The sequence below is a fragment of the Branchiostoma lanceolatum genome, chromosome 4, assembly GCF_035083965.1.
Source record: "Branchiostoma lanceolatum isolate klBraLanc5 chromosome 4, klBraLanc5.hap2, whole genome shotgun sequence".
NCBI classification, from domain to species: Eukaryota; Metazoa; Chordata; class Leptocardii; order Amphioxiformes; family Branchiostomatidae; genus Branchiostoma; species Branchiostoma lanceolatum.
The window spans coordinates 20,800,858-20,818,805 of NC_089725.1; the positions used below are offsets into that span (position 1 = coordinate 20,800,858).

Consider the following 17,948-nt stretch of genomic DNA (forward strand, 5'->3'; position numbering starts at 1 on the left):
TTTCTTTTCGTTTAGTATGCTTCTACGACGTATATCATTATTCCAGTGCAAGTCAATTGTGGCATTGCGCGTTGTCACGGTATGCACACTCTTATCAGCTAAGTAACTGACGTAAACGATTATATCAGAATAAGTGAATTTATTGCTCTGGGCTTTGGAGTTATGAATTACCTTGGAGAAATGAGATATACACATCGAATTATTTATGTTTTTCAGTTGTTCTCACATTCTCTCTCTCTCTCTCTCTCTCTCACACACACACACACACACACACACACACACACACACACGTGTACATAGTAGTCCAATGCGAATTCAGGTCAAAAAAATTGTGAGTTTTATCCAATTTGTAAACAACATTCAAAAGTACATGTTTTTAAATGATTTACATGCTGTTTGTATTTTGAAAGGAAATATACCCGTAGGATAGCCTTATATTTTCCACATATCACACATAGATATACGCAATACAATAAGTGAGCTTTTCTTGATTTTTTAGAGAAAAGACCAATTCATATCATACAAAGACCAGCATTTCAGTAGTAGCCAATATCCTACCGAACAAACTAAAGAATACCTGAAACAAGCATGTATCATAATGGTGGCCCCCACTATAACAATCCCCCCTATGTTTGCTTGCTAATCTGACATAGATAGAATCTGTTGCTTATACACGAGGTGTCATCCCAGCGTAGTTGTGCTGCCAACCAGAGGTGCACACAGTCCTGGGAACGAGAACCACCTCCGTCGTTTGGCTCTCCTATAAATTGAACAGTAAACATTCAACTTTAATACATCATACTGCACTCTGTGTGAGTGAAATGTACATCAACTATAGCTAGAGATGTATGTATTTATGGTATTGATAACATTTTGACGGAAAACAATATCATTAACGGATGCTATGCAAGATGATCTTTGGTAAATGAGCTGCATAAGATAATTGTATATGTATTGAAATGGAATTCAGTTCTTTTCATTAATGGTTTTATCTTCATTATATTCCCCCACTTCTAGAGTGGCTACCGAACACTGCTTTACTGACCGTATGTCCAGTAGGTGAAGTTATCAAGTCTGGAGCCGTCAGCCCAAAAGAACTCTCCCTCTGTCAGCCGGTCGTCCAGTCCAATCCACATGTCCTTTCCACTGTAGTTCTCAATGATGAAGTCCTGCACACAAATATTTCCTTCAGACTAATGCAACATTGGAACAGGTATTATGGCAAAGATGATAGCAGATACTGTAAAAGTTAGATGACAGTGCAACGGGGTGGAATTTGGCCACAATATATGGGTACTTAAGAATAAATGGATGTTGAAAAAAATGTAGTTCACCTGAGTGTCCTCGTCCTTGACCATGGCTAGGATTCCTCCATGCTGTCTGCAAGCATCTCCAGCAGCCCTGTAGGTGGCCGTGGTGTTTGACACCAGGTAACACGTGTCTCGGAACAACGTCGAACCAGCGGGGCACTCTGTGATGGCTGAAAAAAACATTCAAATGTTATACAAAAGTCTCAAAATAAAAAAAAAGACATTAAAGGTCACATGCTATTCTATACTATTTTGCTAAACTCCGTTCATACCAATACTATGACCTCAGTGTTGGCAGCTTTATCATTGAATATAGTATTCATGGAAGCCAAAATGTCTGCCAAACTTACCGACGCATTTGTCGTCTTCCTGGATGTGACCTGCTGGACATTGACATTTCCACCCCTGGGATGTCGGCACACAGGCGTTAGGACCACAGTTGCAGTCTGAATATTCTGAGTAACCAACAGGTAAACATAATGTATTAGGTTTACAGGTAATTGCTTATTTCTATGGTTACGTATCTGGCAGCTTTGGCATCAACACAAATTGACAAATAATTGGTATTCTCTTGGAGCATTGTTCGGGTAGGTACTATATCATAATCCTTAATGTGATGATCGGAGATTAAGTCTTCACAAACCTACCTTTACACTCGCTCGGGTCACTTGTTCCCTCTGCTGATGTGGTGGTTCCTTCTGGACAGGGCTCACAGGAGGTCTGGGAGCTGTTGGTCTGGTAAGTCCCCACTGGGCAGGGCTCACAGTCTTTTAGCATGGGGTTGTGGAAGGACCCGGGAGGACAGGCAACTAGGGGAGAGACAGGGCAGCTGATGAACAGGTTCTTGCACTGGTCATTAATTGATGTAGAAAATTGATTTGGAGACAGATACAGACAACACGGATGATAGCAAGAAAGTTTTGAACAATTTCGAAGAATATGTGTATGTTTGTTCCAACTTCCATGACGTTACATGTCATTAGTTTATTTTAGAAGAACATCCTGATATAAACTCACAGCATCCAGGGTCAGTATGCTTTTCCAGGAAGCCCACAGGACATCCTACGATGGGGTCCGAGATGGCGCCTCCTCCTGTGTCTGCAATCGTGAGATTCTCACCGTTGACCGGGACCAGGAAGGTACCGGATGTCACGGTCCCCCGAAAGTGCGAAATGGAACGAAATGGAACGAAATGGAACGAAATGGAACGAAATGGAACGAAATGGAACGAAATGGAACGAAATGGAACGAAATGGAACGAAATGGAACGAAATGGAACGAAATGGAACGAAATGGAACGAAATGGAACGAACTAAAACAGCATATGTAACATTATGAAATGAAATACCAGTAGATAACGAAGTATAAAGAGTAGACTGGAACAGGAAGCATTTTAAATACAGAAGTGAGTGGTAAATACATATTAAATGTAACGTGTTTTATTTCTTGAATCTATGTAATAATATCAAATACAACGTTTTTGTCGCGTTTGTGTGGCTAGATTCTTCCCTGAAAATGGAGACGCCGCGTGCAAAGAGATCCGCCGCTCTTGCTTGTGTACCAACGATCTGCAAATTAACTGCTGCAAATAGCAGGGAAAACAAGCAAACCGAAATAGTATTGCAGATGTTGGTGGTAACATTGCATCTCCAAGAGGGCATGAGGCAAGCGTAATCTTATTATGTATACAGCTAGCGTGTTTGCGTGTTGTGTGAACCGTGAAATACATGCATTGCTCGTTCACACCCTCCCTTTGTTTTGTCGTGAACAAGGAAGCATAAATGTCTCCAGGGGACTCCACGTCCGTGTTTGAATGGAGTGTGAAATGTGTGAAATGTGTGACGCGCCGCAGAGCTTCATTTAAATATCATTAACGGAGGGGTCCATTCAGGGGTCAGGGGTCTGACTTTAAGCCGAACAATTGGAAAGATATGCATATGCTACGTACCAGTTATGGACTAAAACCGTATTTAAATAAATGGAAAGTCGGGGTTTGATTCAACCTGTCGGCAGCACGCCCACAGTTCCGTCGCGCTGGCAACAATGCCGGTTTATTTGTATGCGGGGCTCCATTTGGGGGAGAGATTTATAGATAATAAGATAACGCTTGCCTCATGCCCTCTTGGTGAATTATGAGATACACTGTTACAACCAACTGTATAATCTAGTCCTAACTTCGATACTCAGTTCCGTTTGCTTGTTTTCCCTGCTATTTGCAGCAGTTCACTTGCAGATCGTTGGTACACAAGGAAGAGCGGCGGATCTCTTTGCACGCGGCGCCTCCATTTTCAGGGAAGAATCTAGCCACACAAACGCGACAAAAACGTTGTATTTAATATTATTACATAGATTCAAGAAATAAAACACGTTACATGATGTATTTACCACTCACTTCTGTATTTAAAATGCTTCCTGTTCCAGTCTACTCCTTATACTTCGTTATCTACTGGTATTTCATTTCATAATGTTACATATGTTGTTTTAGTTCGTTCCATTTCGTTCCATTTCGTTCCATTTCGTTCCATTTCGTTCCATTTCGTTCCATTTCGTTCCATTTCGTTCCATTTCGTTCCATTTCGTTCCATTTCGTTCCATTTCGTTCCATTTCGTTCCATTTCGTACTTTCGGGGGACCCGGATGTCAGAGCCGTTTTGACATCAAGTGCAGACTTCCTGTAGGGGAAATCCACAGTTACAGACATTCAAACTTTCTGCAATGATCCTTTCCTATTTCAAGAAAAGAACACAACTTGGTTGTAAGAATGATGTTTTCGAACCTGATAAGTGCGTCCACATCTGCGGGGAGGGTGTTTGTCTGCAGGGACAGCTGACTGTTGTCTTCTATGTAGAGTTGTATGGTGACGTCAATCACAGTGAGGGGAGAGATGTCTCTTCTCCTCCTGGTTCTCACTCCCGCATCAACAGAGATCTCGCTGATCTACATGTATGATAAAAATGTTCATGGTTGTCTGGCAATTCCTTCATCTATGTTTTTACAATACTATAACACGTTGCGTGGACTGAATTGCAACCCTAGTAAATGTATGGACAGAAGCTAAGATATGGGCGGAAACATCCTCTGTAGTATCAGCATGTCAAAGATTTTGTTTGCAACATGTAAACCGTAGAGAATGGGTCATGTTCAGTTAGCGATGATACACACTACTGGTGAATAGATCCTTACCCTACATGGTGGTAGACACAGCCCCTGTCTCCGCAGTTCGGTCCTGATGTAGCGTCTGATCTGGTGCAGGTTGGGTGAGGTTGTGCTGGTGATGGTCAGTCCTCCTATCATGATCATGGCGAACGGGTTCCATGGGTCTGTTTGGGAACAAGCAGAGATTCAAGATTGTTGTAAATACAGTATTCAAACATCTTTAAAATATTATGTCGTAGTTTCTATGCAATCATAGCTTTTCCTTGTCACTTCGTCTTGTGCGTAATATCTTAGCAAGCAGTTCAATAGTACTCCTGAATAATGTCATTGTGCATTCGTCAAATAGTGTCTATACTATCGTATCCATGTTTGCATCCATATGGATAATGGTAAAGATGACAATACGGTGGATTTCGGTATCTGAAGGTCTTACCCTGACACGTTGAGACCGAGACGAGCTTGAGAAGATTGGAGACTTGTGTCATCCACAGCCAGCTGGTGTGGTCTCCGCACTGGTACGTCACAACTCGGCCAAGTCCGTATGACTGTAGGCAATAAAGGGCAATGTCAAGGACAGTGTTGGGCAGTGTTTAGAAAGACAAAAAATGTCTAGTTTTGTACCAATTTTATATGAGGGGGATGTCGGATGATACCAGTGTAATTTGCTCAACATTTCAAACTATAACAACATGTCGTTACTGCCTGACAAGACATTAATACATTTGTAGATTTCTCTTGATATTCCATCCTTTTACTGACGTGGAAACAAATGGCAATCATTGACGCAATTATTGACTGATGGTATTCCATTGTGCACTCCTACCTTAGGTGGATTGCAGTGCATGGTGCAGAATTCTTTATCCTCTCCGCCCGTCGCTGCCGAGTAACAGACCTTGTAGCCATCACTGGGGTTAGATAGAGCATCTTTGCTGCACAGGTTGTCAGCTAGAAAATCAGACAGAATTCGAAGCAAAAGTTATTCATCGAAGAACCTCTCTATAGTGGTCAATGTTAGGCTGTTCGTTAAGACTACACAGATTTCGGTAATGTAAATTTTGTTCAACTGATGACAACTTTCTATCTGTACTTACGTTCACAATAAGGCACATCTCCAAGCCATGTCCCGTCTACACCACAGACGACATCACCTCGGGAGACCAGCTGGAACCCGGGGTCACATGTGAAGGTCGCGACGTCGCTGTAGCACGACTCCGCGGTAGTGGACTGGCCGTTACGGATCAGACCAACATCGGCACAACAAACTCCTGGGGAAAATAGTTTGAACACCGATCAGACATAAATGTTTGGGTTGAGTTAACTTGATTCAGTACCATTTAAGTAAATCGGGCAAAAGTTGACATCATAGAAATAACAATTGCCTTACAACCCTCAACGTTTTTGTTTCGAGTCTAACTATGGTCCTCTACTTACTCTCACAGACTGGCACGGTTGACCATGTACCGTCCTCTTGACATGTTGCAGCGGTGCCTCCTACCAACTGATGACCGGTGTTACAAGAAAAGCTCACGATGTTTCCGAAGCAAAAGCCTCCATCTCCGGTCTGGACAACACTGCCGTTGACAATGGTGAGTGTCTCATCACAGCAGATCTCTGTAAGGTAGAGTTTTCTTTGATGAGCAATTCAGCTTTTGGCTACTATTCCCTTGACTAGAACAGGTGTATTGGACTTCACGTACGAACTTCACACATCAAAACAAAAGTATGACAAATTGACTATATAAAAAGTTAAACTTTTGGAATTGCAGATCTGGAGACTAAGTTCTTGGCTTTTTTTCTATGTCCTTGATCAGCTTTATTTGTATTAAACGAAATGTATGGTGAGATTATGTTTAATGAGGACATACATCAACATTCAAATGATGTTACGACCTCTTACCGTTGCAAGTTGGAGGAGATTTGTCCCAAACCCCATCCTCTGTACACGTCAGCTCGCTGTTCCCAACTATGGAGTACCCAACATCACAGCTGACGGCGATGGTCTCGTTGAAGCACGCACTTCCAGTAATCACGCCGTTTCCAACAATAGGCGGGGTGCAACATTTCTCTTTGGGAAACAAGATTGGAATAGTTCAGTTTCATATGTCTAGATAAATACTGTTAACAAATGCATTCATACGTTGTACAGGGTGCTAAAAATGCTCACATTTTTAGCATACTCTTCAAGCTTCAACGAAACGGGGTGGAAGGGCCTTTTCTCAACTGGTTTCAAAGTTACCTCAATGGTAGAAAGCAGCGTGTCGTAATCGAAGGTCAAAACTCTGATTGGTGCGAGATAAGTGCAGGTGTACCTCAAGGATCAGTGCTTGGTCCGCTATTATTTCTCGTGTACATAAATGACATGATACAGGAACTCGAAACTCATCCTTTTCTGTTCGCAGACGATAGCTCCTTGCTCGATGTTGTAGAATCCCCCACTGTATCAGCCATTAGACTCAATTCTGACCTTTCTAAGATATTATCATGGACAAAAGCGTGGCTAATGGAACTCAATCCGTCAAAAACAATCGAAACGTGTTATTCTACAAAGGCTATACCTCCTCCACATCCACCCCTTTTCCTTGGTAACGAACAAATCGATTCTGTAGACTGTCACAAACACATCGGGGTTCATCTGTCATCTACTATGTCTTGGAATACACATATTTCTAACATGTTAGCCAATGCATCTAAAAAGGTTTCAACCTTCAGTAAACTTAAATTCAAGCTCCCCCGTGAAGTCTTGGAAACAATATATAAATCTTTTATCCGTCCCCTACTCGAGTATGGTGGCGTAGTATGGCACGGTTGCACTGCTTCAGACTCTCAACTCATCGAACGAATACAATATGAATGTGCTTTAACCGTAGCTGGTGCCATTAGGGGGTCCTCGTATACTTCACTACTCGCCGAACTGGGATGGGAAAAGTTATCTGACCGCCGCCATGTTCAGTCCCTTATCCTATTCTATAAAATTATCCATGGACAAACTCGACAATACTTAAGAGATTTGATACCACCCACAGTATCAGATTCCTCTTCCTACGACCTTCGAAATAAGTATAACCTTCAGTTGTTAAAGTGTACCACAACTCGCTTTAAGAAATCATTCATACCTTATGCTACGTATCATTGGAACAACCTTACCTTGGCAGATCGATCATTAAGTCTTCCTCATTTTAAGAAAACAATGATCAAATCTGTGCGCCCTGTATCTGTCCCATATTTCAACACTGGTCCTCGTTACACCTGCGCTCTTCTCACTCGTTTCCGTCTTGGTACTTTCAGTTTAAACTTCAATTTGTACACTCGCAACCTAGTTACCAGTCCTGCTTGTACCTGTGGCCATCCTTGTGAAAGTATTTCTCATTACTTCTTGTACTGCCCTAACTACACTCAACACCGTTCCTTACTCTTCAGCAATTTAGAAAATCTGGTAGGTTCAGTCATAAATCTCAATTATCTTTCGGATGATGTTCTAATTCAATTATTGCTTAAAGGCTTACCCTTCCTTTCGAATTCAAACAATGTCAAACTCTTACAGCATGTCCAACTTTTCATTATACAATCCAAAAGATTTGAGTAGTAAACCACCATCCTACCAGTCTTGTAGTACCTGTCCACATATTTATCTGTTTATTGATTTCAATTTTTCTTACATTTAATGATTTCTGTTATGTAGTTTATTTGAGATAATTTGTTGCTCTTATGCTTTGCATGTCCGCATCTGTTTTTTTTTCATTTTCAGTATTTGTAATATTTGTTTTGTTCTTCTGTAATGTATCCTGTCGATGACGACATGAAAATAAGCTGTAAGCTTGAGTCTGTCGTCATCATGTCTTGTATGTAAATGTTGCAATAAAAAAAATAAAAAAAATGCTCACATGCACCATGCGTAATATCTAATGAGCTACGAGGATAGAAATTACGTTGCTGACAAATACCACATCGCGTCAAAAATAGCTGCCTATTGGCCAGTCAATCTACCACAATCAATCAGGATGATTTCCTGAGACCTACTTTGACAGAAGGGCTGGAGGCCGCTCCACGTCTGGTTAGCCTGGCAGGTCCGGTACTGGTCCCCGACCAGCTGATAACCAGCTGAGCAGCTGAAGGTGGCGGTATCCCCGTACAGGCGTCCACCTGTAACGGTGCCGTCTGGAATCACGTCCAGAACTGGGCACGACTTCTCTGCGGGAAGACAGGAAAGATAGCCAAAAGATCAAAGTGGTATCGAGATATGTTGAAGGTTCCCTTAAAGTGAAATAGATCAAGTACGGCGTCTTGAATACATCATCTTACATACTAATATCTAGATGATTATTACGTATACTTGTACTTCATTTGATGGTGCACTTTGTACTTACTCTGACATGTCGGTGACGTGCTACTCCACGTCATATCTGCTTGACAGACAGCAATTTGGTACCCCACCAACTCGTACCCCTCATCACAGGTAAAACTCACAGTGTCTTCATACATGACGTCACCTGTCACGTGACCGTTGGTAGGCGGTGGGAGAGGCGGGCAGCTGACTCCTGTCGGAATAGAACCGAAACACAATGTTTTAAAGATGAGAAGACATTGTCCGTAACTCTCATGATTGGTTCTATTCTTGTTCTAACGTTATATGTACTCGCTGCTTTATCGTGCAAAGATTAAGTTTCCCTAAAGTTTAAGATTCGCATCCAACAAGAGTACACCACTAGACCGAGGGATTACTGGACATGCGAAATCCATCAACAACACTTAACAGTACATCAGTACTCCAACGTTTCTTGCTGTAACAGCTGTACACCGGTACTTACGTTCACAGCTAGGCTGTGTCCCACCCCATGTCTGGTCGGCTTGACACACCCTGGTCTGGTTCCCCTGGAGCCGGAATCCGGGCAGACAGGAGAACGTCATGACGTCCCCGTACAGATGTCCTCCTGTGGTCACGCCGTGGTCTAACAGTGGCAGGAGGGGGCAGTCCTTTCCTGGGTGAGAATCAAATTCATGATTATAGTGATCGTTATATGAAATGTACGCACAAGTTCCAATTGTACTTCCAACCACAACTTTTGTCATTTTATTTTGCAGATTCATGACACTTTGTGTCACATTGCACTTCGATGGACCAGAAATTGTTCTAAAACGTATCCGTAGTTCATAAGCTCATGTGCAAAGCAACATGTATAGTTTCATGACAAATCCTTACTTGTACATGCGGGCTGTGTGCCGTTCCACTGTTGACTGTGCTGACATGTAAGTGACGGGCTTCCCGTGAGCTGGTATCCAGCCGAGCAGGAGAAGGTGACGGTGTCGCCGTACGAGCTGCCGCCGACTTTGTTCCCGTTCAGGGGCGCGTCCAGATCGGGACAAGTCACCGCTGAAGAGGAAATGAAAAGTATTGTCACATTGCTTGACCGTTCATGTGTTGCAGATGGTTTTGGCATATATTCCGTAGTGGCATGGACGCCACCTTATTACAGAAATATTTGGCAGTTATGATAAATGGTTCTCACCTGCACAGGTGGGTTCGGTCCCGCTCCAGGTCTGGTCGGCCTGACAAGTTCTACTGCCGCTTCCGCCCAGCTCGTACCCAGGGTCGCACGAGAAGGTAACCACGTCACCATAGTGACTCCCGCCCGTCACAGCGCCGTTATCAGGAGAATTCAGCTGTGGACATTCCTTTCCTGAGAACACGGAGGAAATGGTCCACTTATTGAGGCCATCATTATGACTTTCGAAAGAATTATGTCAAATCAGTACGTAGCAGACTATACTTGACAAAGTAGACTTGCCAATATATGCCATGTAACTATACAATTCACAGAAACTCCGTAGGAAATGTAAGAACTGTAACCTACTCTGACAGGAAGGCTGAGTCCCGCTCCACTGCTGGTCGGCCTGACAGCTTCTCTCCGAGCTGCCCACCAGCTGGAAGCCGTCGTCACAGCTGAAGGTGACCTTGTCCCCGTACAGAGATCCTGCTGTCATCTGGCCGTCAGACAGGGGCGGCAGGGGCGGACACTGGACCTCTGCACGGACAAAGTCAGATCAGTCCGATCAGAATGTCAAAATATCCTGCACACAGAGTAAGCGTTATAGGTTCTTATATTAGACAGCCTCAGTCATCGGCTTGAATATTACAACCTTTTATAGCAGTGTGCAGGCTATTTGATGTGCTGGCATACAATAATCAACGTTAATGCGCACCGTCCTCCTCGCAACGTTCTTCACTGCGTATCACTATTCAACGTCAAGACAGTTGACGGTCATGGCCTTGGTGCTGAAAACACCATCGAGGGTTGGTTAAGAAGTGATATTTCTATAAAAGAGAGGACCGTCGCTAGAATGAAAAATACATGTCTCATATCCACGACACAGAGTACAGCAGTCCTTACTCTGACAGGACGGCTGTGTTCCGCTCCACTGCTGGTTGGCCTGGCACAGCCGGCTGGCGGACCCCACGAGCTCGTACCCAGGGTCACACGTGAAGGCTGCCGTGTCTTGGAACAGCACTCCTCCCGACACGCCGCCATTATCCGGGGCTGACAGCTGCGGACAACTCTTCCCTGTTGAACGTTAAACAAAGTCGTATTAATGACAATCAAGCAATTCTACTTACAATTTACCAGTGACAAGAGGGTTATTGTAGTTTACGCATTGCACAATTCTCATGCATTCACTAAGATAAGATTATCTTGCGGCCTTCACCATAGATACTCACATTAAAATATTAGGGACAAAATTTTGCAAGCTGCAATGGAACTATGACCAGGTTCATTTACTTTGAATATGAAGAAAATGGTAAGATCTTAATACGGACAGAAGATTTCACACGGGTTATAAGAACAAATTTTACAAGTCCTTACTCTGACATGTAGGCTGTGTGGCCGACCACTGCCTGTTGTCCTGACAGGTGCGTGTGACGTCACCGACCAGACTGAACCCTTCGTCACACGTCATCACAGCCGTGTCTCCATACTCGTTACCTCCCGTCACGTGGCCGTTCAGGGGCGGGGGGAGCACAGGGCAGACTTTTTCTGAAGATCAAGAACATTCGAAACCAAACGTTAACGATCGACATGACGAATGACAATTTCCTTCAGAGCAATAGTATTAGCAGACCAGCAATAGTATTAACAGACCAGATAATGCAGAAATGCTTCCTACATGTACTGTCTATTAGGCTTTTGATAACTGAATTCATGTGTAATACTGTATACGTGTATGTGTCCGTTACAGGCTATAAAGTCTCAGCTGACAACAATACCACATACTTCTGCAAGATGGCGCTGCAGCAGACCAAGTCTGGTCGGCTTGGCAAGTGATGCCAGAGCTGCCGGACAGCTCGTACCCGGTGTCGCACCCGAAGTTCAGGGTGTCTCCGAACAAAGTACTGCCGGTGCTGGAGCCGTGCAGCGGGGCAGACAACGTGGGACATTGGACCTCTGAACAAAACAGTAAAATAATATCAGTAACTCCCCTCAAATTATAATAACGTTAGCCACTAAACGTCGCTATGGTCTAGTCCAGTGTGTTAGAGATTGCCAACTATTATTGTTGTTATGTGAGCCCAGATATGCCATTGAAACCACACAGTGATACTTTTGACAACTCTCATTTCAGAAAATATGCTATTCCTATTCGGTACCACTGTTTTCGGTCCTGATAAATCCCCATTAAGTAAACCTACTGTCACAGACTGCAGGCGATCCGCTCCACTGTTTGTTGGCCTGGCACGTCCGCTCACGGCTGCCGCTCAGCTCGTACCCAGAGTTACAGGTGAAGGTGACCTTGTCCCCGTACGAGTTCCCTCCGGTCATCTGTCCGTTTGTCGGCGGCTGGAGGACTGGACACGTCACCACTGGGGATTCAGAAAACAAATCATATCATGATTGCACCTCCAGTCAATTTTTTAAACCTCGATTACGTCGCCGAGTATTGATGGATATTATTGGTATTTTTTAAAACACTAACTCTAAGAGAAGGATTGACGGCATAAGAGTCCAAATGATTGCAATGTTGATAATTCTTGTCCCCCGTTGTATACTGTAGAATAGAATCTTTCTGCTATCATCCTTACATTGACATGACGGTTGAGCCTGACTCCATGTCTGGTCGGCCTGACAGACGGCGGTGGCAGAACCCTGCAGCTCGTACCCAGGGTCGCAGGAAAACGTGACCGTGTCACCGTACAGCCGTCCGCCGGACACTTGGCCGTTGGTCGGGGCGGAGGCAGCAGGGCAGGCCTTTCCTATGGGAAAAAAGAATGGCATGAATATACTGCAGAATACCAGGCAGCTTCTTGAACATGACAAGAGTCTTCCGATACAATACGACGACATGATGGACAGCTACAAATCCAATTTTGTAGTATACTTTCCTTTGAATCATTAAGTAAATCAACTCCTTTGAAGACGGCCTCTTCTTGGACAGAAGCTGGCTAGGGTTTGTTAGTGAGAAACGTGTTCTCTTTTGATTATTGATAGTGAGTTAACGTGGACACAGTGTAACAGAAGACTGACTGTTGCATGCCGGAGGTGTGTTGCTCCACGTCTGAGCGGCCTGACACGTCAGAGTGGACGTCCCGCTCAGCTGGTACCCGGCGTTACAGCTGAACGTGGCCGCGTCGCCGTACAGGTGGCCTCCCTGCACCGCGCCGTGAGCTGGAGGGTCTGGCACTGGGCAGGCCTTTCCTGGAAAACAAGCGGATCACACTTATTTACGTTATCAAAATGAATAGTTTGTGTATGAGAAGGTTATAGGTCATGTCCACCATACTTTGAACATGAATAACCTAAAATGCAAGGTTTGGCATCATCCTGATGGCGTCTAGTTACGGACATAGATAGAACCGATTGAGAAACATTGCTCTCTGTCAGACTGGAGTTTAACCAATGACAGAATCATACTTGAGCACGTTGGCTGAGCTCCGCTCCACTGCTGGTTGGCCTGGCAGGTCCGTCTGACGTCACCTTGCAGCTCGTACCCAGTGTCGCAGGAGAAGGTCGTGACGTCACCATAGGCGTGTCCACCGGTGACCTGTCCGTTAGCTGGTGATGAGAGTTGCTGGCAGAGCTTTCCTAAAACCGATATGAAACAAAATATCAAACCGAGTAAAATTTAGAATTCTTAACATTACACAATAAAGAGTAAAAACGGATTGAATCTTAGTTTACAACATCTACTGTCTAACGCTGTCGCAAACCTCTAAACACTCACGGGAGCAGGTCGGCTGAGATCCTGTCCAAACTTGGTTGGCCTGACACGTCCTGCTTTGGGACCCGCTCAGCTCGTACCCAGTGTTGCACGAGAAGCTCACCACGTCGGTGAAAAGGAAGCTCGTTCCCTGGATCCCGCCATTAGCCGGGGCGGTCAGGGTGGGGCAGCTCTTTCCTGTGGAGGTAGAAAATGGTGTGTCCAAAGTTATATAGTACATCCGATCGGATATCCACACAGAACACATTCAGCAAGGTACCTTTATACCACGTAGTAAAGACGTTTATCAAGTCGGTCAAATGATGCGCTCTAAAATCACCCACAGACAACAGGCTTGATTGTTTTATCGAGTTCATGAAATGAAATTTGCCGACAAAATGTGTTATCTCAGAGAATACAGTACATTGCATTAAAAAGTGTTTACACTGTAAACAAAACCGGATCGTCGCTTACTTGTGCATGTAGGCTGGGTGCCGCTCCAGGCCTTGTCAGCCTGGCAGGTGCGCGTGGCGCTGCCCTGGAGGCTGTAGCCGGTACTGCAGCCAAACGTCACTGTGTCACCGTAGTAGTAGCTGCCAGATATGGTGCCATGAGAAGGAGCACTGAGGGCGGGACATTGGACTCCTGCCAGGGGGATAGATTGTGTGACAAATTCAAGTTGAGTTGGCTCGCGCAGGAATGCAATAAGTCTCTGGCTTTCATTGCTCGGTGTAAAGAAAATGTTAGGCATCTCAAAAAGTAACAGGCAAGCTCACATATACCGATTTGTAGAAAGACAACGTCTCTGCAAATGGGAGTGAAGAACAGTGATGATCCGTTTCTCTCAATGAATCTCATTCAAAACAGTATGTTTACTGCATTGAATATAAGATCTCCGGTCACACGCGTATGTAGAGGAAAGAACAAGTCATACTTACGGCTACAGGACGGCCTTGACCCGCTCCACTGTCCGTTAGACTGACACGTGATGGCAGAGTTGCCGCTCAGCTGATATCCGGAGTCACAGGAAAACGTCATTCGGCATCCGTACGTTCTGCAGCCGCTGTTCCCGCCGTTAGTTGGGGCAGTGATGGCCGGACAAGAAATCCCTGAGGACAAATTCGATCAAGATTTTGTTAAACGTTGGAATAGTACTAGTGAGATGTCACCATTGCTCATCCATTTTTTAAGCTTCCAATATGAAGAAAACTGGCTGTGTAGGAAATGTTGATAAATGCCCCAAAACTCACTTGTTTGACAGCACGACCCAGTAAAGCCGGCGGCACAAGTACAGCCTGAGGACGCCGCCCGCCCGCCGTTCTGACACGGGTTCGGTCCGGTACAAGCACATCGGGAGGAGGAGGACCCCGAGCAGTCAGCACCTCCACAGGACGCGGCCGGAGACTTCGTTCTACGGGAAGGAGAAAGAGTAATATTAATGAACAGTACTTGCAATAAGGCGCCTACTGTATCATCCTCTCTATTCATTTTGTCTTTCCTAGCTCTGTCATGGTTCTAAATCATAAAACAGGTTACTTGCATAATTTTTCACCTCTCTTTTTGAAATCTATAGTGCATTTATAATGTACACTGCTTCAGATTTTAGCTTCAGTTGACATTTAACCCTGATGATATGAGTTTACCTGGTACACGGAGCAGTGCCCCCTCCGCACGAGGCGCTACACGTGCCTAAGGACCACCCGCTCCAGCTACAGTTCACCACGGGACACCTACGGCGGCGGCGGCGTCTCCAGCCGTCCACGTCCGTCAGCGACAGGAGCAGGACCACGGTCAGGAGGAGCAGGTGCAGGCGCATCTAGAACAGACACAGCAGCGGAAACAATGACGTTGTGGATAACTTGAATGGTTTGACTCTTTTGAGACTGTGGAGCACTTATACTGTACAGGACCCCCTTCTTTTGTGCCATAGCAAGTCTTGAGAGGGAAGGTCGTTACGGTAGTTTTTTTTTACCACAACCGGGACAGTCAGATTACAGTACACCCGCCCTCCCCCAACAACTGCTTGGAGATTACGTTATCCTAACATTTGGCGCAATCGATCTGAAGTTAAACATTTGTTCTTGTTTGACGCCAACAGTCAAATTATGTACGTGCAGCTGATATGTGTTTCCGATCAAAGTCCCAGAAAAGTACACCTCATTTACCGCCACTGAAACAGCGTTGACTCATAGTAACTCCGGTACAGTTCATTATGTTAAGGGGTTCCAGCCGCTTTATGGGGATCAAAGGTTGGACAAACCCTGATCTGGGTGTACTATAGAAACTTCAACACTGCGTAGGAATGGCTGGAAAAGTAAAGAGGGAAAGAGTGCTATCGTTACCGTTATCTACTATATACAACAACACTCCCTCAGCCTACATGAACGACCTGGACTACGTGCCACCCTGATAGGAATGAGTTAAACGTTAACGCAAGCATCCTTTCTACGGTGAACATAAGTACTAGGAATCCTTGACCAATTGACTTTGTTGTACTTCATGATCTTCTATGACCATGACATCATACATCAGACTACGTCATACCGCGTTTCAGAGGTTTTTGTTGGACGTTCAGTAAGCAGACTTTGGGCACATCAAATAAAAACATCTTTGTTGGGGTGTGGTGTGGTTGCAAATACCAGTATCTGATTTAATTGTATGCGAGACAGGTTTACAAGCATAAATGTCCACATTGAATTTTCAATACTTCCGTGTATGGTAGACGTTCGCCGTACGGATTCACACTGCGGACTTAGTTACTCGGACTCATAGATAAGGTTACGTATGGCTACTCAGCCTGCAAGATATATAATGACGTTTCTAGGCCAGTCTTCCAAGTTCCCACCCTTTCCAAGTAGGCCAACAAGGAAGTTGGAAAAGCTACTGACTCAGCTCTGGATGACGTCCAAGGAGTGACGTCATTACTTCCTTGTTTTCGCAACCGGCAATGACGTTTCGCTTTAATCAGTGGAGGAATTATTTTCAAATTCTATTGTTCATTGTGAGTTTTGAGTAACCTGCTGAATGTTATCCGTGCGTTTTCCTTCTTTGCTCGTTGAAGCACGACGCGCATGAAAATAGTTGCCCCGGGGTACGTACTTTTGCATCTTGTAAGGAACTGCTATTTTCAAGCGAGATCTGAAGAAATATCGGAAAACAGCTGTTAAACCAGCGTTGTTGTTTTTTATTCTCCTTGTTAAAACAACACAGGAATGTTTTCATTGTAATCATCCTTATCTCCCATTTTCCACACGTACCCGTACTTCTATCACTAGGAAAACCAAAAACAAGGATTTATCAGAACCAGGTATCACTGATGTTTGATTACCCCCCTGCCTCTACACCTGTTCATATTTATACCGTTTGTAAAACAGACAAACAAGGAAGACTTATCAGAAATGTTAGAACAAACTTTGATCAGCCTTATCTCTTGCAGAATGTGGTTACGTTTCTTACCATCAACCGCGGTAAAAAAAAAGTGTCTAACAATGAGTTTGGGATTAAGTTATTCAGCTCTAATCTACCCACACTGCTAAGCCATTCTTCCATGATTTGTCGTAAAAAATCTAAAAGACATTTTGATAGCACTTTGCTTACCTTGCTCAGTTAGTCTGTCAGTTGACCCCAAACGACGATTCAGTAGCCTCACGTCTTGTGATAATCAGGGATGCCCGCTAGCGACAAGCCAATGCTGTGGGGGGAGTCCAGTAGAGACTAGTGATTACAAACGACTTTAACACACTGATTATGCAGTCCGGTACTGTCGTAGCGTTAGCCTTGCGGTATGTGAAGTTGGTTTCTCAGACGCCTTAAATATATACGGCACCAAGTCCCGCCTCAAGACCCACCCCTATTCCCAGGTGGGGCTGAGTCAATACAGTGTGTACTACGTGTAGCAGAGCTGGTGTATCCTGGTGCTTGTTGTTACTTCCTGCTGACTACCAAACTTTTTATCAGTATGACCCTCAGTGTGACGAATAAGATCACGTCACCTGATTTCCTGGCCTGAGCCCGTTATCGGCAGATAAAAAGGAGTGAATCAGGGCAAATCTTAAATCGCCACCGGCTCTCGCTCGTGAACACACACGCCCTTGTTCCCCTCTTTTTGAGTAGACGTTACAAAGACAAAGAAGGTAAGTTCCTTGTTATTTTTGAATGTTTTTGATGTCAATCACGCCGCACAAATTCAGTCGGGCCTCTGACTACCTAGGGTTCACTTTCTCACTCGCATTAATGTCCATGTACAATAATCATTGTACTATAGCACGGCAGCAGTGACAGGGTTCTTCATTTAGA

The 17,948-nt window shown here is 44.4% G+C and overlaps 1 protein-coding gene across 1 annotated transcript; it reads right to left on the minus strand.

Moving 5' to 3' along the window:
• Positions 1–314: 314 nt before the first annotated feature.
• On the minus strand, positions 315–17,366 carry LOC136433268 (complement receptor type 2-like). The gene is made up of 33 exons (XM_066425293.1): positions 17,250–17,366; positions 15,296–15,468; positions 14,903–15,063; positions 14,591–14,761; positions 14,127–14,297; positions 13,677–13,850; positions 13,367–13,537; positions 12,980–13,150; positions 12,538–12,708; positions 12,148–12,318; positions 11,732–11,902; positions 11,324–11,494; positions 10,853–11,023; positions 10,316–10,486; positions 9,971–10,141; positions 9,664–9,834; positions 9,272–9,442; positions 8,831–9,001; positions 8,484–8,654; positions 6,364–6,531; positions 5,898–6,077; positions 5,558–5,731; positions 5,290–5,411; positions 4,900–5,011; positions 4,494–4,630; positions 4,087–4,247; positions 3,944–3,982; positions 2,328–2,452; positions 1,958–2,119; positions 1,661–1,765; positions 1,335–1,480; positions 1,046–1,169; positions 315–760 (listed from the first exon to the last, which is right to left on the minus strand). The coding sequence occupies exons 2-33, from the start codon at positions 15,466–15,468 to the stop codon at positions 627–629; spliced, it is 4,962 nt and encodes a 1,653-aa protein (XP_066281390.1). The 5' UTR covers positions 17,250–17,366; the 3' UTR covers positions 315–626.
• Between the last annotated feature and the right edge of the window lie 582 nt (positions 17,367–17,948).